The following is a 26633-nucleotide window of genomic DNA, read 5'->3' as shown; positions in this document are numbered from 1 at the left end:
ATTTGCAATAGCATCACCCGTCTTGAGACCCATCATACATTATTGAATAATATTCGACCGCATAGACCAGGTCCAGCGCGCAGTGAAGAAAATATAACAGCCGTAGCTGAGAGTGTACACGAAGCCCAACGAGAGTCGATTCAGCGCCGTTCCTAGCAACTCGGGCTGACGTATGCAACGACTTGACGTATTTTTCGAAATATCAAATTGAAAGCGTACGAACTACAGCTTGTGTAAGAACTGAAGCCACTCAACCTAGTTAAGCGATATCGCTTCGCGCTTTAGGCTCTTAAAAGGTCTTTAAAAAATTTTGGACAAAATTTGGTCCAGCGATCAGGCCCATTTCTGGCTCAATAGCTATGTACTCGTATGCAATCAAAATTGCTGCATTTCGGAGCTGAAGAGATTCGAGTGCAACCAGAAAAAACAACAGTTTGGTGCGGTTTGTGGTCGGGTGGAATCAGCGGTTGACTGCCAATGGCGACGGTCATCGCGCCATCATAACCGACTATTTAATGCCTGAAATTGAAGTGCAATGAAGTGATCTCGGCGATATTTGGTTTCAACAAGACGGCTGCCCACATGTCGCAACAAATAATGAATTTGTTGAGAGAACACTTCAGTGAGCGGATAATTTCACGTTTTGGGCCGGTCGATTGGCCATTAAGATCGTGTGATATCACACCGTTAAAATTTTACTTGTGGGGATATGTAAAGTCTTGAGTCTATGCGGACAATCCCACTTCAATTTGGATCGTGGAGCAAACCATCACGCGGATCTTCCGCCATTTACCAGTCAAAATGTTCGAACGAGTCATCGTAAATTGGACTCAACGAATTGACCATCAACGACATAGAGGTAATCTTCGAAAAATAAATGCCAAAGAATGTTCTTTCGAATGATAATAAGCATTTCCCATTAAATATGAATTGTCTGTCGTTTTTCTTTAAAAAAGTAGGGAACATCAAAACGGATCACCCCTGGATGCCAAATTTTTAATCTCTTATCTTTTTAATATTGTTAGATTTTTGCAAGGTGTCATGGAACATTTGCACCATGTTGCCATATACCATAATGAGGTAACAATTATTTTGCACAAAAGAAAGCGAAAACAAAAGTGCTTGGGGGTAAGCAGGTATTCAACTTAAACAAAGAAATTTTATTGGAGTGAATGTCCCGAAATCACTTGACTAGATCGCAGCAATGTCAATGTCGATCAAGAACCCATTTCTTAATTAAATATATGCATACGAAATTCTTATTATACAATATATATTAACTGCACAATAGCTATAAGAAATTCTCAACGCTTAACAACTGCAGACTTTATTACCGCTGTTGACATAGGTGCAATTGAATAATTTTCCCAATTTTCAAAATATATGCTCACTATTTGGGTCGTTGTCTTCAAGTAACCTTGAATACAGAAAATGAGAGATATTATTATTAAACAAACTTTATTTTATTTACTCACACGAAATTGCTTGCTTAAATATGCCAACTGTTTTGAAAGCTATGCATATATCATTATAGAAAAGTATAATTTCAAATTGAAACAATCGTTAACTAAGGCGCCTAAAAATATATCTGCTTAATTTTGAAAATAAATATTTTCATGAAGCGTGCTAAAAATAACAGTAAACTGCGCTACTACTGTAAACATTACATATGAGGCGTGTACTCAATAAATCATCAGCTTGTGTCTTGCTTTTCGTTTAGCATTTACCAATAACCCTTTGCGACGGCATGTCTGCTCTTAGCCACCAAAGCTTTTTAACCATTCCAGTCGTATCGATCAGGTGATTTTTCACTATTAGCGTGGAAGGATAAGAGAATAGTTACAATTTTAAGCAGCTACGATCCTCAAGTATGAAAACTATTCAAAGAACAGTAAAAGGAGGTAGCACAGCATTATCAAACCAAAAGTTATCATAAACTGCAATTTGAATATGGGAGTTGTCGATAAGGCCGATCGAAAGTTCATATTGTTTTATGAGAAAATCACGTAAATGGTTTAAACAAAAATGTTTTTTTGGGGATTAGAGATAATCGCAATCAGTGCATACATTCATATTAGATAAGGAGTCAGCAACAAGAGTAAGCAAGATGCCTTATGTTTGTCAGAAAATTGATGGAACCACTTATAGGTGATTTTCGTGATGAAATATTTTCAAAACCAGGAAGACCATCGTCCTCAGATACAGAGGAAAGGCTAAATGGCAAATTCCATATATTGCGTCACTGTGAAGATGTAAAAAGTAAAGATTTTTCTGTATGTTCAAACAGAAAAATCTCAGGCGGAAGACGCCAAAGGAACTATTTTTGTGACACATGTCCTCGAAAACCAGGGCTACATATTGGAGACTGCTTTGAAAGATACCACACGATGAAGAACTATAAAATATAATTTTTACATAAATTTAAACATATTATTATATTACATGTATCTTAAGTTTTGAAAAATAATTAATACATTTAATTTTTCCTTCGCGTAGGGTTAATTAGGCTTGCCAATGTTTTCTCCAGGGCTGTTTTAAGAGTCAGTAATGAAAATTTCTTCAGATCCGACCGAGTTGAAGTTTTTACACTGTTTTCTTAGATAATATATGTTTGTCAGATAATGATAAGAAGGAATAAGGATTTCTGATAATAATTTGTTTTTTTTAAACTCTCTTTTGTGTAAATATTGCCAAAAAAAAGATTTTTTGTTTGGAAGCTGTTATTTTGTCAAAAATCCATAATTTTATAAGCCTTTGATCATTGCCTGTATTGATCAATAGTTATCATACAATTTTCCGTATTTTGAATTTGAGATAAGTTTAAGCAGAAAAATCTTCCCCATGGCAAAAACCTGTATTCGGAGGCCGCTACAAATTAAATTGCAGGCATTTTTATGACAGAACAATCATTAGGACTTCAAAATACGATAAAAAATTTATTTTAACTCAGAACGTTTCAATGACTTTTAATTGAATTATTTCGCTTGTAAATCAGTTCATTTTACGATATATCTATTTCGATTTATACGATAGTATTTTGTACAGCAGTAATGGTTATGTTTATCATGGAATAATCGAAACAAGTACATAATTATGTATGTACATAAACATTTCTCAAAGTGGTCACATTTGTGAATTATAATGAATGCACCCATTTCTGGTTGACTATAAAAAAGGTATTGCGGATCGAAAGCAATACTTGCTTATCCAGGTTAATGTAAGAATAAAATCGAATAATATTTGATATGATCGCATCTAGTAAAATGTAATTCTGTATATGCCTAACATTGGTGCTTATGATTTTCATGAGGATTTCACGTCTGCCTGAACTTAGTTCTACCTTACTGGTTCAACGAATTGACTCGGGTATTAGAAATAAATCAAGTTTTAGCTAGTTTTATGGTCGAGTAATTATGCATTTAAATATTGTATTCCGCTTACTAAATAATCATATTTAAACACGTATGTATGTACTTATAACCACAAAAGGGTACATGTGAGTAGAGCTCACGACTAGACAGCACGTGAGCTAGTCACAGTCTATACTTCGACAAAATGCTAGAGGGTATCTAAGCACTTCAACACAAAAAGCAGTAAATGCATAAATTTAATAAATTTAATCAAAATATCTTGTTTCTTCGCTGTGCGGTTTCTAGCATTGTCACAGCACCAAGACACCAGATCTCGCGACATTTAAAAGCTTGTAGCTTCCGTCTCATCTTCACATTCACAACAAACGGCTTCCCCAAAAATGTCACAAACAACAGCAACATGACTGGCATGCACTGGTCGCATGTTGTTACTCATTTATTTCGCTGACGACAGCCGTAATTATTTACCCACTCGGGATTGCGAGCACGCGTACTTGGATGTATGGTAAGCGCAGCCGAGTGCCTATATGGGAGAATAAAACTGCCTTAGTTCTTCATTAAGTTACTTTTCCTCGCTTTCAGTTTGAAACAATTGCGATGAATGCGTCTAAAAAACTTTAAAGGGTCACTTAAATACCCAGATAACTAGAGTATAGAACTGTCTCCGTATGACCTTATTCCTCCTTATTTTGGCATTTGAGTGCCTCCCAACTGTTATTGCAGCTCTGTGATTTCTCTATTATTTTACAAAAATATTTTTTCATCAATTAGCATTTTTGAATCTGAGCTACCTAAAGAGTAAACGTTGTCTCTCTTTGCAGTTTTGTAAGCCTGTGTGTGTTATTGAGACATTGCGCACTTGTTATACTCTTGCAACATGTTGCTACAGAGTATAATAGTTTTGTTCACCTAACGGTTGTTTGTATCACCTAGCAATAACCGAGATAGATTTAGGGTTATATACATACATGAATATATACTGATCAGGATGATGAAACAACTTCAAATCCTAGTGGCAGTCTGTCTGTCCGCCTATCTGTGCAAGCGATAACTCGCGTAAAAACTAAGATATCTTAATGAAAGGTCTCCTAAGTGTTCCTAGGCAAAAAATAGATGACGAGTTCGTAGATGGGCGTAATCGAACGATTTCCATGCCCACAAATCGCCACAAAACGAAAACCTATAAAGTGTCATAAGTAAGCACTAAAATAAGATAGAGAACTGGCACAGAACATCGCTGTAGCAAGGGGCATCTGTCTGTCTACAATTTTGAAAAAGTAGGAGAGGGAGGGAATTTACTTATCTTCTAAACTACTTAAGTTAAAACAACCAAATTTAATCACGACAAATCACTTAAGTACCCCTATTGACACTGTGAAAACTAATGAAATTGGTTGTTAACCCCTCCTACTCCTTTTATAACAATACCGCTAAATACTACTAATTGCGCAATAAAGAAATACGCCAGAGATGATATGAAAGGACTTTACAAGAGCCATCCGTCTGACTCTTTCACTTTCAAGTATGGAAATCAAGCACAAATACATGTATCGGGATAAAACTTTGCACGAATAGTGCCTCTGAAACCATATTCTATTAATTCGGGGAGAAAAATAATATGTCTATGTGTAAAAATAAGTTGAATCAAGTCAATATTTCCCTTAGCCCACACATACCCAAGAAAACTATTTTCAAACTTCGGTTAACTTAACTCTTTCCGAGCTCGGTTTTCTAATAACGGTTCCTCTTTGTGCGTTAAATGGATAACATCGTATGAAAAGTTGCCCTGGACCCCTGGCTTTGATTCCTGCAAGTTGCAGTTGTATACAATTCCAGCCGAACTTGGAACTTCCTTACTTGTTAAATGTGCGATTGCTTACACACATTAACCGATAAGGAGATGTTAAAATTCCACGAATACAAATAGCTATTGCATATTAATGAGAATATTTATTTTGTGAACGCGGACATTTATTTATAGCAAACTTTAGGCGGAACTTCATTTGGGATCAATTCGCTAGACATGCAAAATTATTTAACGAAACCAAGAGAAAATGTATAATTTTCATTAAATAACGGTTTACATGATGTGATTAGTTTTAAAATTTTAGTGAGAATAACTATAATCATTTCTAAAAAATGATCGGTTATTAATTACATCTCAGGCTTAGTCCAGTTTTGAGCAGATCTTATCCCCGATAAGCCCCACTACCATATTCAACAGATTAGTATTTCCTACTAAAACGCGTATTTTATGCTTGCTATGGCCAAATCTACTTTGAAGTTTGGCTTAAATGATGAATTTAACCTCTTGATATTATTTTCCTGTCTCACCGAACCATTGACGCATATTTACCCACTGATAGACACAAGCTGTTCTTAATATTATTAAATATCTATTCGGTCGCTCAACTCGATCAATACAACAAACAAGAAACCACTAGCTAATAATGCCGTTTGTCTGTCATTACCATTGAAAGCGGCGCAAATTATTTCATCCGCAAGAAAGTACGACGAAACATCTCAATATAAGTTAAACCATTATCATACAGCGAAACCCACGCTTACACGCGCACACCTTTGCTTACCAGCCACCTAAACTTCTAAAGCTACAGCATTCGCGTATGGGACGGCGGCACGTACAGTTCGAGACCTCGCAAACCTCGCTAAGTCCGAGTTTTAGATATTTCCGCCATTAACAAGCTCCAACTCAGCACCGATGCTCACTCGAGTGTTGGGGTGACGGGTGTAGTTGCGGAATAATATTTTCATTTAACGGCTATTTAGTCATTAAAGTGTAAAGTGATTATTGGACGTGCATGTAAATATGCAATTTCGCCAGTAAAGGTATTCTCAATAAAACGAAACCGAAAAAGCAGTTCCGAGAATAAAATAAAAAGTCAGTTATTGAAATTAGATACAGTTAATTAAAATGTGCACAGTTAATTCAAGCGGGAGAACACGCACCTTAGAAGGTTGTGATAATTATGGTTCCGATGTAACTTTAGACATACCGCCGGGCGGCCTCTACACAGGCTCTTCGGACTGCATTGTCGACGAAGCGGAAGTGAAGGAGCAACGAGACTGCTGCTCGGCTACTGGCGATTGGCTGAAGGATAGTGCTGCGAATGTGTTTCGTAAAAAGACTCTGTACAAGCGAATGCCCATCTTAGAGTGGTTACCAAAATATGATCGCAATGATTTTGTGGGTGATTTGGTGGCCGGTATTACCGTCGGCTTAACTGTCATACCACAAGGTCTTGCATTTGCAGGCATAACGGGCTTGGAATTGCAAGTGAGTATATGGACTCCAGTTCTACGTCGATTATTTTTGAAGTGACTGTGAACAATTATGGGCACTAAGATTACCTGAAAAGGCCGTCAAAATCAAACTCTTGAAAATATTTAAAAAATGTATACATTTGTGCATAAGAAAATAGGTTGGTATAGTGTAAAGTGTACAGTGTGTTTCAAAATGTAATTTTCTCCGCGCATCATGACCTTTAAGATGACGTTATATTTCACAATCGAAAAAGTTACAACTTTTTAATCTTAAAGGCTCAAAATTATTTTTCAAGCCTATTTAAGAGCGATTGTCTTTGGAAACCAGCTTTTCGTATGAATTCCGATGGCAATGGGCAATGGATCTTCTCTCCTCACCATCATCTGTGGTCAAATCGAGTTTAACGCAATCAATATTTTTTTTTTTTTTGATAGTTTTTTCCCCTAGAAAAAGAATTTGAGTTTATTTAAATATACACCAATAAAATAATTTCATGAAATAAGAATAAAATTAAAAAACCCGTACCACTTTCATGTTTATGCATTTTTGATATCTTTCAATATTTAAATATTGACAGCTGAAACCAGTCTGCTACTCAATACTAACTCCGTACCACTTTGTGTCTCACTCATAGTATGGCTTGTACAGTTGCTTCATGGGCTGCTTCATCTATGTGCTTTTCGGCACTAGCAAAGACGTACCGGTTGGGCCTACGGCCATTGCCGCGCTGCTCACATTTCAAATTGGGCACGGCGATTTGGTGAAGACGATATTGCTTACATTTCTAACGGGCATAATTGAAGTGCTGATGGGCTTACTGAAGTTAGGTTTTCTCATTGATTTTGTATCCGGACCGGTTAGTGCGGGCTTTACCAGTGCCGCCTCATTGATCATATTTACCTCGCAGCTGAAGGATTTGCTCGTCGTCGACACAGCCGGCGACACGTTGGTGGACATGTGGGTTTCTATTGTCAAGGATTTTCGCAACATTAGCTGGAATGATTCCGCGCTGGGTGTGAGTGCTGTTTTCCTGCTACTCTCCATGCGTGCCATGACTTTTATCGAAATTGGACCTAAAGAGGGCAAGAAAAGCTGGCAGCGTGTACTGCAAAAGACCATCTGGTTGATTGGCACCTCGCGCAATGCCGTGCTTGTGGTTCTGGTGGGGATGCTGGGCTACCATTTACTGCAATCCGGTAATGACATATTCCGTATGGTGGGTTATGTGCCCAGTGGTTTGCCCGAGTTTAAGATACCAGCATTCTCAGCGACTACTTACACAAATACCACAAATGGTGAGTTTGTTGAGATGAATGAGACCTTTCTAGATATGGTTTCCAGTTTGGGCGCTGGTTTGATCGTAATTCCGCTGGTCTCGCTGCTGGAAACAACAGCCCTCATTCAGGCGTTTGGTAAGTGAGAGTTCTTAATTTTTATAAGCAGGCATACATATTTTCCGCTTGAATCCGCAGCGGACGGCAAACCTTGCGACGCCAACCAAGAGCTCATTGCTATTGGTCTTTGCAATGTGGGCACATCTTTCGCACAGGGTTTCCGTGGCAATGGTCCCTTGGCGCGTGGTGCTGTCTTGAACGCCAGTGGGGTGCGAACGCAGATGTCCAATCTCTACACTGGTGTAATTGTTATATTCGCACTACTTTATTTTACGCCTGCCTTCTACTACGTGCCGAAAGCTGCTCTGGCGGCCATCATTGTCTCGGCGACGATTTTCATGTTGCAATATCGCGTAGTCAAGCCGATGTGGCACAGCAAAAGTAAGACCTTAAAAACACATTTCCCTTTCCCGTTAACACTTCCAAATGTTTTCAGGAACCGATCTCATTCCCGGCCTGGGTGCATTCATTGCCTGCATTGTACTACCCATACAGATAGGCATACTGGTCGGCATGACTATCAACGTGGTGTTCATTTTGTACAGCGCAGCGCGTCCCAAGCTACGTATTGAAACTTTAGAAGTGAGTCCATTTAATCTGCAGCGATTGCAAATACATGTATAATCAATTCTCTCCCGCCTACAGGCCTCGAATGGTATCAAGTATCTCATGCTCACACCTGATCGCTGCCTCATCTTCCCATCGGTGGAGTTCGTGCGCAACGTGATCAATAAGCACGGTCGCAAATCGACACTGCCGGTGGTCATCGATTGCACCTACATTTATGGCGCGGATTTCACGGCCGCCAAGGTCGTCTCCATGCTAATCAAAGACTTCGAGACTCGCAACCAAAAACTCTACTTCTACAATCTGCAAGCGCGTGTAGCGCAGGTGTTCGAGGGTCTCAACAAGGGGCTAATTGTTATCTACGATGCTGAACATCTGGAAATGGTGCTCACAGGCAAAGAATTGGAAGCGAAGTCCTGAGTAAAGAACAAATCGTGTGAATATTCAGTTGCCAAGCATGCGGAATGGAAATGTAAACCGACGAAAGTATTATGGAAGAGGTGAACGGCACTCGGTTGCTGGTATGAGTACTTACGGTGCATTATGTAATATTTATCATACTAACGGGGATTAGATACCCGTTACAATAACAGCAACGCATTATGTAATAATACACCATTATGGTTTAAAAATATTTGCTCTCATTTTTCTTTAATTTCTCTGTACGCGGAATATAATATTTATCAGACCTTTAGATGATAAACTTGGAATTATATTTCTGCAAATATTTTGAAAGCTAATTATCGAAGCTTTTCGATGCATGCTTAAAATATATAAAATTTCTAATTTAATTAAATTGTCATTATTTTTATAATGTGTTCTGTAATACATACCTCATCTTATAATTAGTATTTACTTTGAAAACATTACAATTAAACCGTAATTATACATATTTATAACAAGTTAATTATTTAAGTAAAATAAAACGATCTTAAATATAAAAAATAAAATATATAAAATAAATAAATAAATATGAAAATGTGAAATGTGAAATGTCTTTCATTACGCCATGAATATTGTGGCGAATTCACGCAATTCTTTCATGATCCCCGCTTGGGAAGAATTAATTTATGTTTATACTCATTTATGTACTCTGATGATCGCTTTCAGAGGTGTTAAGCGAAGGTAATTTCTGCCAATGTGACCATCAAATTGTGACAACAAATAGCTGCCTCGTGTGGCTGCGCATTTCATTGCTCATTGTATTGCTTAATCAAACTTGATAATCTTGATAACTCTTAGCTTAAATATATTCTTTTGTCAATGAGCGGTGAATCTGTCAAATTGATGTTAATAAATTGTCATTTATTTCATGAGCGACTTCTTTTGCGTGCACTTACGTTTGCATGAGCTTCAGCTCGTCATCAGACAAGGTAATCTGCTGAAAAATAATAATTTTCGATTATAATAATTTTGCATCATAATATGACTGCCTCATATATTTACTAATTGAGAGCAGCCTAGCCCCTTTCGGCTAGTGGTTTTTATACTAGTGAATTGAGGAACCAACCAATGAGTATAAACAATAACTGATTAAGGGTTTTAGCAAAACCTGTTTATTCAATTCAGGCTAAAAATGGTACGTGATCCAATTTTTACTATTTTATACATAAATACATTTTTATTGATTGCTAATATTTTGAACAATATATAGGTATGATTATGTGAAAATATGAATATATATATATATATATATATATATAGTAGATGTGTATAAGAGACAGGTTATGCTGTTGCTACTGCAAATATGAATATATATATATATGTGTATGCTGTCTCTTATACACATCTTTGGAAGCTACACCAAACTTAAATACACAGGAGAGCATAAAAAATCAAAGAATAATTAAATAATCAAGAGAAAAATTGAAATCGTTTTAGTTATCAGGGACGTAGTGGTGAGACTTAAAAGAGGAGCACAGCATTTGACTTATTAACGAAAAAAGTATTTCTACGTGTTAACGATCCTCGCTGACCGATCTTGATTATTAGCGAGATCGTTTGGAAGCTATTTCACAAGTTCAATATGCCTAAAAGTATGCTTTAGGAAAAAGCAATAACTTGTATAAAATTTTATACAAAAAAGCTTGGCCGTTTGCCATCAAATTATAATATTAAATCTACTTTTGGGCGTAAGAGTAAATAATTGCAATCAGCGTACACATACTCACGCTCCCATTAATGCCAATGCCAATTGACAGTCACATCACTGCAAACAGTCGATGAAATGTTTTTCACCCTGACCGCTTTGGTCAAATGAATACCAAATTTTTAAATAAGAATTGGCTGCCTTTAAATGAAAAATATTTGAAAATCCCTTAAAAACAGCAACACAATTTTTAAAATTCTCCACTATTTTCCTTCAAATGGGTATATAGTATTTCATGATTCAATTACAGAAGATTGTGTCGATTCGGAGCTTGCTTCCCCTTACGAAACAACTGTTTGTATATAATGTCAAAATCACAATTTTTTTTTCTCATGAATTTTCAGTTTACATATTGATGGTTTTGAGTTATTTGCCAAACATTCGTATTAAGTTGCCATTCAAAAAGCGCATTTTCATTGTTTGAAATCTTTGGAAAATTTATTTTTGAATCTTAAAGGCAAAACAAGATAACTTACTTTGAAATTATGTATGTATTTTTTTGCAAGTTGCTGTTTCAGGGTTATCACACAACCTTTTATAATTTAATCAAGAATTAAATTATGGTGGTGTGGGCAAAAAATAATAAGATTTTGTTCATAATTTAGAATCTATGTTGTCCCACTTAAAATAATCTCTATTGGCCCCAATACACTTAAAACGGTTTGCTAACTTCGAAACAGTTCTTAAAATAATGCACGTGGCGATACACTTTAATGTCTTCAATTGACTCAAACGGGTTTGCTGAGCAGCCAGAAATGACACGAGGTTAAATCAAGCAAATAAGGTGTTTGCGGCACGATATTGGTAGAAAATTTGGCCCTCTTTTTATGAATAGCTTCGCGCAAACGACGTAACACTCAAACAGTATTCTTTGTTGACAGTTTAGCCGATCGAAAGGAATTCAGAGTGCACTACAACTCTTTAATCGAAGAAAACCTTAGTTTTTGACTTCCGTAGTTTTCCCTGCTTCGGATCGCCTTTGCCACCATATTCGGCAAATTCGTATGTTTCTGGGTCGCAGGTATAGATCCAAGACTCATCGCTAATAATAGAACATTTCATGACATACCGGTAGTCGGAAAGCATTGCTTCACAGAAATTGTGAGGGTGAAACCATTTGTGCTTTCACTTTTCTTAGGCCTAAATGATATTTCAAAATGTTTTTCACTGATTCTTCCGATATTCCAACAATGCCAGTAAGATCTCTTACTGTTAATCGTCGATTCTCAAGTCCCAATGCCCTTATTTTATAGACGTGGGGATCATCAGTTGAGGTTTATGGCCGTCTCGAACGTGGTTCGTCGTCAACGCGCACTCGATTTTGAATAATTCTTATTAATCAGAAATACTTGATCGCGACAAACTCCTATCACTGAAGGTCATTTCGAACAGTCTAAAAGTTTCAGCACCTGATATTTGATTCCGCGCATAAAATTTAATTGAATAATTTCGTTTATCGTACAAATCGCCGAATGTACTTTGTGTACTTCAGAAAGACAAGCGTCAAATAGATGCCAAATTTGGCACAGATGTAATTGACAGTCATACCAAGGTAGAAAAAAAAATATTTTGACGAATGAACTGTTTCGTATGAGGAAGCACTCTCCAAAGTAAAACAATTCTATGTTGTTAAATCACCAATATTCATGATTATGTAAATGCTATCGACACAATCTTATACAAATAAATCGTATATGAAATCTTTCATCAATCATTCGCTCCCATCTAACCTAAAACGCTTCAAAAGGAAAAGTGGGACACGCATATTCGAAGCAGTATTTATTTCGAGCTTTATATTTTTTATGTCATATAGTATATATGTATATAGAATAGTATGTAGGAACAGTTTTGTTTAGAAATGAGCTTCTTTATAAAATGCGTATTTACAAATGGATATGGATTCGGGTAAGTGCGCATACGAGCAAGAAATAAAGTATTTACAACTTGGTTGCATTCTCAGAATTCTCAATACACGCCACATCGATGGTAAGTGTGGAATTTAAGGTCGCATTGCTACTTCTGATGCCAGCCTCTACGTAATTGTCTAGAGTAGGTTTTGACACCTTGTCACTTTGATTCTCTCTCAGCGCCTGAGTCAGTGCATCAGTGTTGTAGCACAATGTTAGGCTAATATTCAGACCATCGAAGATTTGCACAACATTTGGTTTCAAATTATAGAAAATAATTTTTTGGTTACGTCGCTTGAAATCTTCGATCAGAGAAGAAATCACCTTGGCGGCAGTGTAGTCAGCGCCGTAGATGTACGTGCAGTCGATGACCACCGGCAGTGTGGTTTTGTTGCCGAACTTCAGCACCAGGTTACGTACAAACTCAACTGAAGGAAAGATGAGGCAACGATCCGGTGTGAGTTTCAGGAATTTTAAGCCTTCCTGCGTCTAGAAACATGGAAAGATATTAATATACATATAAAGTTAGCTTAGTTGTTAATTGTAAGCCGCCAGTTAGTACCTCGAGTGTCTCCAAGCGCACTTTCGGACGCGCTGAGTGATATAAAATAAACAGAAGATTTACGCCTATTGCCGCAAGAATTCCCAGCTCCAACGGCATAACCAAGCAAGCAATGAAGGCGACAAAATAAGGAATCAAATCGGTACCTGAAAGCAACAAAATATTGAAAAAAGTGGAATAATCATTTTTCGTTAAGAACGAAACGAATTTCAACTTACGCTTGCTGCGCCACATTGGCACAATCACTTGGTACTGCACTTGGAAGATCACGGCCGAAATAATAACGGACGCCAATGCAGCTTTTGGAATATAGTAGAAAAAGTCAGTTAGATAGAGCAGAGCGAAGACCACAATGGCGCCGATGTACAAGTTGCCCAGGGGGGTGCGTACGCCACTGGCTTTATTGACAGCCGAGCGTGCGAGACCGCCGTTGGCCCGATAGCCTTGGAAAAATGAATTGGCCACGTTTGCAACACCCATAGCGATCAGCTCCTGGGCTGTATCAATAGGTTTTCCTTTCGCTACAAAATCAAAATCAAATTATTACAGAAAAGTCAATGAGATTTGCACTCTTACTCACCGAGAGCCTTACAAGCGGCGATGTTCTCCATTAAGGCAACCAGTGGCACAATGATCAGACCATAGCCCAAATTATTAACCATCTCAAAGAAAGACTCAGCTTCAACTGCTGGCTCACCGGTGGTTTCATTACCCGGTGTTCCTTCAATGGAGAAAGGAGGTAGTCTAAATTCGGGCAAGCCACCAGGTATGTAGCCTGTCAACCGGAAATAGTTTATATCCCGCTCCTGCATGTACATGCTTGTTGCAGCACAAACGATCACCAGAGTTGCATTTCGCGATACGCCAAAGAACCACAATAGCTTGGTCGCCAAAATATGATACCATTGGCGATTATTTTTTGGACCCACCTTAATGTCGCCTAAGGAGCGCATCAACATCAAGATGACAACACAGCTACAACCGAGAATCGTATCTGCTATGCGTATATTCTCTATGTCACTGATCATGCTGATCCAACGCTCCAAAAATGTTACGCCTTTGGCATTTTTAACACCAATTATATCTTTTATTTGCGATGTGGTTATGATGAACGCAATGGCGCTTGTGAAACCCGCACTCACCGGCCCTGATACAAACTCTATTATGAAACTTAGCCGAAAGAGCGCCATGAGTATTTCGATGATGCCGGTGAGGAATGTTAGTAAGACCGCTCTTTGCCACACACCTTTGGCGAATTGGAAGACCATAAGCGATGCGATGGCCGTCGAACCGACTGTGCTGTCCTTGCAGGTGCCGAAGATGACATAAGCAAAGCATCCCATAAAGGCGCCGTAAAGACCGTACTATGGAACCAAAAGAGTTTTAAAGTTAGATTTTTTGAAAGCAATTTATTTATGTTTACAAGTTAATAATAAAATTTTTACGAAATTGTAATTTTTGATAGAGGAAAGAGCCATATATAGAAGTTCACGCAAGTGCGGAAAGCTCTCAGGGCGATTATTTTACATGTGTCTCTAGCAGGGTCCGGTCTTTGATCGAATATCGTCTGGGTAGCCACAAATCATCCGTTTTAAGGCGAGATAAAGTGAGAAGATGAAACATTCCTAGCCAGGGTTTTGGCCTGCTTTTTGAGATCCGCCACGCAAAAAAAACCCACTATATAAAAACGAAAAAATCCTCTGACGAGAGTCCTCCCTTTTGATGATGACCACACATACGGTATGGGATTCGTTGCAGCGTAGGTACTTACCCACCTCTGTGCTGCAATGCTCTCGTCTCTCTGTAATTCTATCGATACCGTTTTCGTTTGACATAGTAGGCAATTACCCACTTTCATCACGAGTAACCATGCCCTTCAGAAATCCATCGATTTTTTCCAATTCCTTGATACTTCTTCTTCCATACCTCGGGCTTATTTTATCTTTTGGGCAATCGAAACAGCGTTTACAGGATGGTCGGACACGATGATTTCCATTATTTTAGTGTAGCATATTTGTCGTCACAATGACCAGAACGGAACCCAGGAAGCCTAAATTGCGTGCTATTGGCTGTGTGTGAGAACCATAAACAGTATTCACATTTCAGCCAAGCTTACGTTTTCGTCTTTGTTGAAGGCAAACTTCAAAATATTCTCTGGTGTTCATCTTTAGTGTTAACTTAAACAATACTGAGTTATTCGAGACGGTTTTATCTGAGAAGTTTTTTTTTATACAAAATCGTATAACCGATATCATTCAACGCAAGATACAGATTACTAAAGCCGTGTTGATAAACGTACGATAACTCTATGGACCAGCCCGGTATGAAATTTATTTTTATCCGGTCAGAGACTGCCTATTTGACAGCGTTCTTTAAAGTATACCGCTACAATAGCAACAACAACGCTCTAAACACTTCTACTAGAAAAAACCTACCTGTGTTGGCAAGCCAGCGACGCCCGAGTATGCTAAGCCCTGCGGTATGACTGTTAAGCCGACAGTTATGCCTGCAATGATATCACCGATGGCATCGTCACGATTGTAATGTGGCAGCCAATTCAAGATCGGCAATCGTTTGTAAAGTGTCTTCTTTCGAAAGACCTTCTTCAACCCGGTTGTACAGAACTCTCCAAAGTTCCGCTTCTTCTCAGGTGTTTGGTGATCTGTGACAAGTATGAATTCGGTGGAGCCATTAAATTGTGTCTCGAACGGTTGGTCGACTTGTGAGCGTGTTTTGAACTCCTCTGCTGTTTCTACACTTGACATTGTGTTCACTTGTTTTGAACGATTTACTTTGTTTTGCTTAAATTTTTTAAAATCGCGAAATTATTTTCGGTTTGTGGACATCTCTTTTCAAATTTAATCGCTCAGGTCCGCACGCGCCGAGTGTCATAAAGAGAGTAAAATGTGAAGTTTTAAACTGGCGCTCCAAACCTTTGACGCCTACAGTTGGCAGAGCTAGTTGAATAAACTCATGGCAAATTTTGCATTGTGCTCCTATTTAAGTGAAGTGAGAGCGACTTCTCCACCAACAAAACGGGGGGTTTATTTATCCGTGTGTGCGTATGTTTGCTCAAGAAAAATTGCTAAGGTAATCAGAGATTTTTGAACGAGTTGACCCAAAATGTTTGTCATTTATTAGCGCCTCGGATAATTATCCTAATTTCTAATAAATTTAAAAGTAATATTTATAAAAAGATATCAATCAAGATAGAGACAGAATACTTTTTATACCCTGAAAAGGGCATATTAAGTTTGTCACGAAGTTCGTAACACCCAGAAGGAAGCGTCGGAGACCCTAAAAAGTATATATATAAATGATCAGTATGTTCAGCTGAGTCGATTTAGCCATGTCCGTCTGTCTGTCTGTCCGTCTGTCCGTCTGTCTGTATATATACGAACTAGTCCCTCAGTTTTTAAGATATCGTTTTGAAATTTTGCAAACGTCATTTTCTCTTCAACAAGCTGCTTATTTGTCGGAACTGTCGATATCGGACTACTATAACATATAGCAGTCATACAAACTGAACGATCGGAATCAAGTTCTTGTATGGAAAACTTTCACATTTAACAAGATATATTCACGAAATTTGGTATAGATTATTTTCTAAGGCAACAATGTAATCTCTGAAGAAATTGTTCAGATCGGATTACTATAGCATAAAGCTTCCATAAAAACTGAGTACGTAGTTACTAACATAAATCCACCTGTGAGGGTATTTAGCTTTGGTGCAACCGAAGTTAACGTTTCATCTTGTTTTGCTAAAAAAAATTTTTACTGTTAAAGTTAAGTTAGTATAAAATAATAATAAAGGATTTAAAGCCATTGTATAAAACTAATCGATTTCCTAACTAGAATGCAACTACCATTACTGACTCACTTTAATTCCCTTAAAATATTTATAGATGATTTAAATACTCACCTTTAAAACCTTCATTGAAAAGAGGAGCAATCTAACAAACATAAACGCGAACCAGGGACGGACACCATGTGGTATGAGTAACTATTAATGATCAAATATGCATTTCAAGATTTTGACTTGCAAAAAGTTTTCGCAGCTTCTGTTATTTATATAACATTACATGTGATACATATTTTTTTCTTTTACAGGAATAAAAAAGTACTAGTTAACCGATCAAATGAAATAAGTTAGCAACATTTTTTTTCTAGTGTAGGCCTGCGCTGATGAATAGTAGTAAATCAGTAATAATAACTAAAATTTTCCACTTACACATCGCGACTTCCTCTTCGAGCTTTGATAAGTCAATTTTGATTTAGCGTTTATAGATAAACACAACAAACATAGCGTACACTGTTTATACTAGACATTTTCACTTATGAATAGTGATTTTTAACAATGGGTATGTTGATATATGTACATACATTATTATTGAAAACGGTGAAGTTGTGCGCATGCGTTCGCCCATACATATACACACATCTATGACGAAAACACGAATAGAAATCAATTTTCTTAAGCGATATGTTTTTTGTCCATATAATTTGGATGCGCCGCTGTTAGGTTTAAGTAAATACAAATAATACATTTTCTAAAAATAATTCAATTATTCCAATATATTTAGTTCACAATTTGCCTATAAAAAGCCACGCATTTCCTTACGATTTCTCAATCATAGGCAGCCACTATTCAAACCCCGTCAAATACTTGGCACAATAAATACTGATGAGGCTATAAAAACTAAAAATGGCCTAGAAACGGATTTTTATTTATCCTCCTCCTCTAAGTTATTTGGTACAACAACCAAAACTATATTTAATGCCGGCGCATAAATATTAACAAATTGTTAGATGGCATACTTCAGATGAAAAATTCCAGAAATGCATGAAATTGTTTTATCGATCATTCTAAAGAACTTTGCCTAAGGAACTTTCGTCAGTTTCGAGGCAGCCCAATGTAATTTAATACACTGGTGTATTTTGATATTCTATTGATCATTTGTCGAAATCGGTCAGACTGGACAACTCTGTTACATATGTCGATTAAACCGCTTATTAAGATCATTTAAACTTCGCCTTAAAAATTGTTGGTCCGATACCGGTTTTAAGTGTGTTTCACCACAGCTAGCTAAGAAGGAGAAATCTTAACAGTGGCGCGTGAACCGAGCTGAGCGGTTCAATGAAAATTATGCTCAGAAATATACATTCCTATTGCAGACGTATGTTAGCCTTTTGCATATAATTCTATACGTTTACATGCAATCATATTAATTGATATTGAATATCATTTTGCGAGTTTTTGTGAATSCATGCAAAATTGATAACTTCATCATTAAATTATGCTATTTTCAAAGTAACATTTGTAGTTAACGTACAAATAAGAGCTTCATATGTTTGATAATATATTTTAAATTTACACATGAGTATGTAGATATGCTATATATACATATATGACATACTATCATAGTATCCTAAACTACTTATTATAATATATTACAATAATATTATATGTAAATCGCATTTCATTTCATTTTTCATACGTGCCTACATATCAGCACATAGTTGCATACATACATATGTAAGTACAATTCAAATTCAAATCGTGATATTATCATTTATCAGTAAAAAGTGTGCGCGCACTGCTCTATATGTACATGTGTACATCCATATGCATATGTGTACGACATTGCCGGACAATTAATGCATACACAAATCAACATACTTATTTGCGTTCCCATGTAGATATGTATGTCGCCCGCAAAAACTACAAATATTGTTCTGCAAAAACAACAAACGTCTCAAATAGCATCAACAGCGTCACAAGTTAATATGGCAGTCAAACAGTCGATGCCCAAATTTGTAGAAAAGTACACAACAACAATATTTTCATTCCTGAACGCAAGCACGCTTTCAACAGGCAAACTTGCTTCATTCATAAAACCAAATACCATTACATCTCCCCGCGCTTGCCTTTGCAAATAAGCGTCTTTTCTCGACGTTGGCAAAAGCTAAAAATCATAAATTGAACAATTTCTGATATTTGTATGAGAAGGAAAAAACGACAACCCCGCAAATATAAGTATAGAATAAAATTGACAACATAGTTTATTTGTCGATTTTCAAGTCAAGAAATTTGCCAAATAAAATATTCAATATTCCTCTGATTTATGTGTACAGTAAATCCCGGTTAAGTACCACTCGCTTAAGTATTCGCACTCGTGTATGTGCCATATTATATTTTTATTTGTACAAACCACAAACATCTGTATCTTTGATTGTGGCACATAACTGGGATTGACTGTATTTGTCAAGGAATGTGCAAAAGATTTTTCGCGGCTTGCAAAACTTTGTGTCGATATGTATGCACGCTCATACAAATGCACACATATTTACACAAGTTCTTTGGTAAAGCTATTAGAGCGGCAAGGGAAGCAGTGGCAATGGGCGATTGTTCGTTTGTGTTTTCGGCACAGCTCGGATTTTCTACCAACAACACAATTACTCCTTGACAAAACGTGAGCTTCGCCATTGGTTGTCCGTGTCAACGGAAATTTCGCATGAAACAATATGCATATGTACATATTTACATACAAAGTTGTGTGTGGACAAATGTACAAACATTTTGCGTATGGTTCGTTTTGTTTACATGCACACATAATTACATACGGGAATATGTGCGACCGCTTGGTCTTTTAACATGAACAAATATGATTTTATTATACATATATTTCCCAAGATTTAAGGAATTCATCATGAAATAGTTTAATTTGTACGTACATATGTATTTACATGCTTTTGTGTTTTGATATAAAATATAACATAAGTATGTATGKATATAAATTATATGCAGAATCGGTTGCGCATTGTAAGCGTACATTCCTTAACATCGGAAATAGCATAAGTTCTCTGATTGACCACTGAAAATGCTCAATTCTGCTATTATCATGCCCCTCATGTTAAGTGGTGAAACACGCTCATCCAAAACAGTAAATATCCCAAAATTGAAATGTCCCTAAATTTTTGACATCGTGAACCTTCTCTATAAATATACGTTCTCTGCCCTCATCTCCCCCCATCTCTTAGCACATCAGTCGCAAATTTTTCCTTTAGTTTCACTGAGTAGCGTTATTTTTTCGAAAAGTTTGCTCTAGGTAATGTTTCCAAGAAACTAATTTTTCTTTCAGTGCAGAGAGTTTTTCCTAAGCGAACATAATGTGCAGCTTTAAAGTCACTGCATATTTTTAGGCTGAACAATTGTGTACTTATGTACTAGATCGTATAGCAAATGCTGCATGATTTTCAAGTTTCAAGTTTGACGTAAAATAACTAATCATGAAATATACTTGGGTCCTACGTGGTTTCCTGGATGGAAGCATAAAATGAAGTTTTCAATGTGTCCTGTGGACTATTATGCTATTGAACTGGTAGACTCACTTTTTCAATCCATTACTGGAGTATGAGTATGAGCTGCAAAGCTAAATAAAAAAGTACAGTCTTCTATAAGAGGAAGCAAAGCGTATGGATCTGGTTGTGAACGAGAACAAGACTAAATATCTCGTGTCATCAAACTAACCGTCATCACATTCGTGACTTGGCTCCCACGCCACTGTTGACAGTCATACCTTTGAAGTCGTAGATAATTTCGACTATCTTGGAACCAACATCAACACCAAGCACAATAGCGACCTTGAAATCCAACACAGAATCAAAGAAAGAAGAAACGACTGGCACTCATTTGCTAAGTCGTAAGTGTTGTCTACAGAAATAAAGAAGAAAAGGAAACTAATATTTCACAGCAAATAATACTTCTGCTCGTCTATATCAGTGTAATTATCAAAAGAAGTGTAACAAATTTTTGTCACATACTTATCTCGATATGTTTTGGTTACATGGAATTTTGTTTTTGTTTATGAATACAAAATTACTGAAGCAAATGTCTTTGAACCCTATTTTATAATTTCTTTTTTAAATTTGCCACACACAGCCCAGGCAGCAACAATCGGAATTTTGCAAGAGAAAAAACAAACAAGCTTACATACTATCACTGCAGAACGTGATCTGACAGCGAAATAGGCAAAGAATTATTAAAAATAGAACGCGAGTGGTATTTGAAAAAAAGTGTAATCTTCATAAGACAAAAAAAGAAAAACAAGATTACAGATATAATACCATTCATAAATAATAAAAAATGTCATACAAAAACTCACTCTGATCATTTATATATATATATGTGTATACTTGTATTTTATAAGGTCTCCGACGTTTTTGTTTATTTTAAAACTATAACTGTAATCGTTTTTATTTTACGAACTAGGAACATAATTTACAACAAAACTAACATCTATGCATACATCACTTATCAGTACTCGTCTTTCACGAAGCTTAGGCGGTAAGCGCTGAGTTCAATGTTTCGCTGCTACATTTTATACCACCCTCTACATCATTCTCTAGGGGCGGTTTCGTCGCCGCGCCATTTTGATTTTCCCTCAGCGCCTGAGTCAGTGCGTCAGTGTTGTAGCACAAAGTTAAACTAATATGCAGACCATCGAAGATTTGCACAACATTTGGTTTCAAATTATAGAAAATAATTTTTTGGTTACGTCGCTTGAAATCTTCGATCAGAGAAGAGATCACCTTGGCGGCAGTGTAGTCAGCGCCGTAGATGTACGTGCAGTCGATGACCACCGGCAGTGTGGTTTTGTTGCCAAACTTGAGCACCAGGTTGCGTACGAACTCAACTGAAGGAAAGATTAGGCAACGATCCGGTGTGAGCTGCAGGAATTTGATGCCATCCTGAGTCTGAAACGATGAATGAGTTCATTAAACAATGACAAATCACTGAAAATTGTTTGCTATGATGAGTTCGTACCTCTAATGTCTCCAAGCGCACTTTGGGACGTGCTGAGTGATATAAAATAAACAGAAGATTCACACCGATTGCAACAAGGATGCCGATCTCCAACGGTAAAACCAAACACGCAACGAAGGCAACAAAACAGGGAATCAAGTCCAAACCTGTGAATAAAAGTCATCAAATCACTCAACTACAATTTGAATCTGACATTTCATTAATCTTGCTTGGGTTAGTCTCTGCAGTTCCTTAAATCTAAATTATTGCACTTTTTATTAATAACGGTGAAACTCACGTTTACTGCGCCACATTGGCAAGACCACGTGATATTGCAGTTGGAAGATAACCGCCGAAATGATAATAGCAGCCAGGACCGCTTGTGGAATGTAGTAAAAGAATTCTGTTAAGAAAAGCAGAGCTAATATCACAATCAAGCCGATGTAAAGGTTTCCCAACGGGGTGCGTACGCCACTGGCATTGTTGACAGCCGAACGTGCGAGGCCGCCGTTAGCGCGATAGCCTTGGAACAGTGAATTCGCCACATTTGCGATGCCTATGGTGAGCACCTCTTGAGTTGTATCAATAGGTTGGCCCTTAGCTGTAAAAATAATAGACTATTACATTATATAAATATATTGAATCAATTAAACTCACCAAAAGCTTTACAAACGGCGATATTCTCCAACAAAGCGACGAGCGGTACAATGAGCAAACCGAAACCCAATTCAGCCACCATATCCGTGAAATTCATAGCTTCGACAGCTAACGCCCCGGAAGTGGCGTTTGCTGGTGTTGCCTCAATAGAGAAGGGCGGTAAACCGAATTCAGGTAGCCCCGCCGGTACGAAACCTGTGATGCGGAAATAACTTCTACCCTCCTTCTCCAAATACATGCTTGCGGCGGCACAAACAATCACCAGAATTGCGTTGCGCGAAACGCCCAAGAACCACAGCAATTTGTTTGCGAAAACATGATGCCATTTACGATCGTTCTTCCTACCGACTTTAATACGTCCCACGTAACGCATAATAATCAAAATGAAAACACAACTGCAACCAAGAATGGTGTCGCCAACGCGTATGCTATTAATGTCCTTGATCATGCTAATCCAACGCTCCAAAAATGTATTACCCGACGCATTCTTAACACCGAGTATATTTTTGATTTGTGACGTGGAGATGATCAGTGCGACGGCGCTGGTGAAACCGGCACTCACTGGACCCGATACGAACTCAATTATGAAAGTCAGCCGAAAGAGCGCCATGAGTATTTCTATGATGCCGGTAAGAAAGGTGAGCAATATCGCTAGTTGCCATATACCTTTGGCAAACTGGAAGACCATTAGGGATGCGATGGCCGTCGAACCGATCGTGCTATCCTTGCAGGTGCCGAGTAGAACGTAAGTAAAGCATCCCATAAAGGAGCCATAAAGGCCGAACTAGCGGAAGGAAAAGTTGTTGTATTATTATATTCCTCAGATATATTTCACATTAGGTAGTAAAGCTTAACAAATGTTGTAAGTACAAGTTCCCTTGATACTCGTATAAAACTAGCTCGAATTTAGTCGCATGATGTCGCATCACTTGATTGCACATCACTTCATTTGATATGTAAAATGATAACTAAAATGCAGTGTACCACTATAACTTTGCATTAGGGCTCAACAGTTTTGGAGATCCTTTAACGAGTTATTATAAAGTATATATAGGGTTTATCCAGAAAGTAATAGGACTGATTTTCTTCCGCCGCGACTGTACTTTGGAGCGTGCGCGCATCGACTGGGTTCCGTAGAGGGCGTTCCTAGCTAACGAACGAGCGGCTGGTCAGTTGTATCCGAGCACCTGAAGAGTCAGGAGAAATATTATCGCGCTACGTGTTTCTGTGAGCAGTGATTTGAGTAATGTAATTACAGTTGATGGCTCATGGATCTTTGAGTATGAACCCGAGACAAAGAAGCAAACTTACGGGTGGCACACGGCGGCGTCAAAGTCCTCAAGAGACTCAAACAAAGGTATAATCGGCTCCGAAAAGACATCGCAGACATTTTGAAAGTTTTTAAAAAATTTTAAATCGGCGCAGTCCTATTACTAAGCACTTGAGTCTGAGTTTTGTACCTACAACTGATCTTTAAATTATGTATATGTAAACAGTTATGTAGACTTCTGGTTGCTAACGAAAATCAACCGTGGAAATGCCATTCCTTATGCTGGACTTGAAAACAGAGTGGGAACAGAACTGGATCAATAAAATGAAATAATGTAAAGCTGAATGGGGGTCAATACTTCAACAATGTTTAGAAGCACTCATTGAAGAGAGTAATCAGATGGAAAAACATCTTCATTAAATCTTGAACTTAATACATAATATTTTTTTTTTTTTTTTTTTAAATGAGGCGGAAAATTGTCGGAAATGTCAGGAAGCTGGGTATGTTTAACTAACTCTTGTTTGTGATTAACAAACATTGTGATGAGTAGTCCGTATAGTTACATATTTACATATGTGCTTATACCCGTGAGTACACATGCCAGATGCGCCTATGCACTTTTGTTGACTTGTTACTTTTTTGCTTTCAAGTACTTTGTATGCATTCACTTTAGATAACTTCTATTGTAGCATTATGGACTTTTTACAGAATGCCTTGCGCATTAGCTGTCTCACAAAACTGTAAGTCTAAATAAAGACAGACTTGACAAGATCTAAATTTTGCGTCTAATATAATGCTTCAAAAATTCTTTGGGTTCTAGCCAATGAAGTGTGTGTTTATCCTCACAAAGCACTTGTGACACTTGAGGGTTTTGCGATAAAGACCGAAAGCCGAAACATACATAACTTAGAACTGCAAACAGTTAAACAATTTTCACCAGTTTATTTTAATATTTCCAAAGTACACTTTTCTGCGCTGAAAGACTCTTTGCAAATTATGTAACTACTTTATATCGAAAGTCAAATAATGCACGCGTCATCATGTCTTGATCTTTCGCATAAAAATCAGTAAATAGCGTGAAAGCCACTTTATGATGTGGATCAAGATCAACACATATTTCACCACTTATCTGGGCAAAAGTCACACTGATACGCGCACGCACGAGCGGGAGCCTGCACTTGAACAATTCCAAAGTGATTTACGATCAAAGGCACACAAAAGTCACAGACGCAGTTGTAAAGTGGGCAAAGTGTCTATCCTTACATAACACTTTTCGGTGTTTTCGTTGGCAAATAATGCACGCGCCGCGTGTTTACCCTAATAAACTTACATTTCTTGGTCTGACTACGATGAAATGCGCAACTAACCTGTGTTGGCAAGCCAGCAACGCCTGCGTAGGCTAAACCCTGTGGGATGACCGTTAAACCGACCGTTATGCCCGCAATCACATCGCCGATTGCGTCGTTACGTGTGTAACGCGGTAGCCAGGTCAAAATCGGAAAACGTTTGTAGAGTGTTTTCTTGCGGAAGACATTCTTCACGCCAGACTCGAGGAAATCGCCGATGTTGCAGCCCTTCTTCGGTGATTTATGATCAGTAATGAGTACAAATTCCGTGGAGCCATTGAATTGTGTCTCCACCGGCTGATCGATCTGAGAGCGCGTCTTAAACTCTTCCGCCGTCTCAACACTTGACATGTTCCGAACCAAATATATATCAAATAATTATTCACTACTCTTTATTTATGAGAGTCGCCCGCGTTTCAGTTGAATTTGCTTCACTTTCGAGGTTTTTCGAGTTTACACAACACTACAATACGTGCTACTTTGTTTTTCACAATTTGTTTTGAAGTGCTTATTCTATCTGAGTTCTATTTATTTGCTTTTCTTAAGTTTCATATAAGTTGCTTTTATATAAAGTTTTCTAAACAAATTTAATTTGTAGGGTTCCGCTCGAAACGTCTTCAATCAAAACAACTAGAGCAATGAATTCAAGAATTCCGATTCGAGACGTTGGTTCTCCGCACGTCCGAACGCGTCGAGTCAAGTGTAGAGAGTGATTCTACACAGTGGGAAGAGTGTCGCCCTAACCGTTGACGCCTTCATTTAGCAAAGTCACTTGAAAAAAGTCGTGAATATTGTATTTATAGTGTAGTGATTGTAGTATTTGTGCTAAGCGCGTGTATCTGCGTGATAAAAGTGGTATTTGCTTAAGTCAAATTATCGTGATAACCAAACTCATTGGTTGACTTGACAAACAGGCAAATATGCGAAATCTTCAAGTGTGATTCAAAGCCTCATCGACTTGAGTTATTAATTCGTCAAAAAGCACCTGATTAAGTTGATATTGAACTAATTGATCGTTATTTTATTGCGCTGATAAGTGAGAGAAAATCAATGCCCCGAAAATTTGACAATTAAATTCGATTAAAAATAAACTCTCTCTCTAGGGACAGTGGCTTGAGCCCTTGTGAGTGGTTCGTTTCGTCGCAAAATTAAGTCTACAAACTATCCTAAACGGATTCCAACGACATATCATGAGCTGAATACCCCAGGGACACCGACAGCTGATGATAACTTTATTATTTTTATTCCATTATTTCAAGGTTACCCTTAGCAGTAAGGCTGAATAAAATGATTCTACTCTCTAGCCACTCCTTAGGGATAG

At 37.6% G+C, this 26633-nt stretch overlaps 3 protein-coding genes across 3 annotated transcripts; 1 reads left to right on the top strand and 2 right to left on the bottom strand.

The window, feature by feature from the left end:
• The first annotated feature begins 6008 nt into the window (after positions 1-6008).
• LOC108972205 (sodium-independent sulfate anion transporter-like) lies at positions 6009-9443 on the top strand. The gene is made up of 5 exons (XM_018938728.1): positions 6009-6666; positions 7289-8066; positions 8127-8429; positions 8485-8630; positions 8694-9443. The coding sequence occupies exons 1-5, from the start codon at positions 6304-6306 to the stop codon at positions 9033-9035; spliced, it is 1932 nt and encodes a 643-aa protein (XP_018794273.1). The 5' UTR covers positions 6009-6303; the 3' UTR covers positions 9036-9443.
• Positions 9444-12560: 3117 nt separating this feature from the next.
• On the bottom strand, positions 12561-16160 carry LOC108972332 (sodium-independent sulfate anion transporter-like). The gene is made up of 5 exons (XM_018938871.1): positions 15669-16160; positions 13814-14597; positions 13452-13754; positions 13234-13379; positions 12561-13160 (listed from the first exon to the last, which is right to left on the bottom strand). Exons 1-5 carry the CDS (start codon positions 15996-15998, stop codon positions 12702-12704), a joined length of 2022 nt encoding a protein of 673 aa, XP_018794416.1. The 5' UTR covers positions 15999-16160; the 3' UTR covers positions 12561-12701.
• Positions 16161-21451: 5291 nt separating this feature from the next.
• Positions 21452-26060, bottom strand: LOC108972088 (sodium-independent sulfate anion transporter-like). Its single transcript, XM_018938556.1, has 5 exons — positions 25334-26060; positions 22697-23480; positions 22338-22640; positions 22061-22206; positions 21452-21990 (listed from the first exon to the last, which is right to left on the bottom strand). Exons 1-5 carry the CDS (start codon positions 25661-25663, stop codon positions 21574-21576), a joined length of 1980 nt encoding a protein of 659 aa, XP_018794101.1. The 5' UTR covers positions 25664-26060; the 3' UTR covers positions 21452-21573.
• Positions 26061-26633: the final 573 nt, after the last annotated feature.

This window comes from Bactrocera latifrons, unplaced genomic scaffold (genome assembly GCF_001853355.1).
Source record: "Bactrocera latifrons isolate USDA-ARS-PBARC rearing strain unplaced genomic scaffold, ASM185335v1 scaffold_11, whole genome shotgun sequence".
In the NCBI taxonomy this organism is placed as follows: domain Eukaryota; kingdom Metazoa; phylum Arthropoda; class Insecta; order Diptera; family Tephritidae; genus Bactrocera; species Bactrocera latifrons.
Note: the sequence above shows the minus strand (reverse complement) of the source record. Positions and strands in the feature narration are given on the sequence as shown.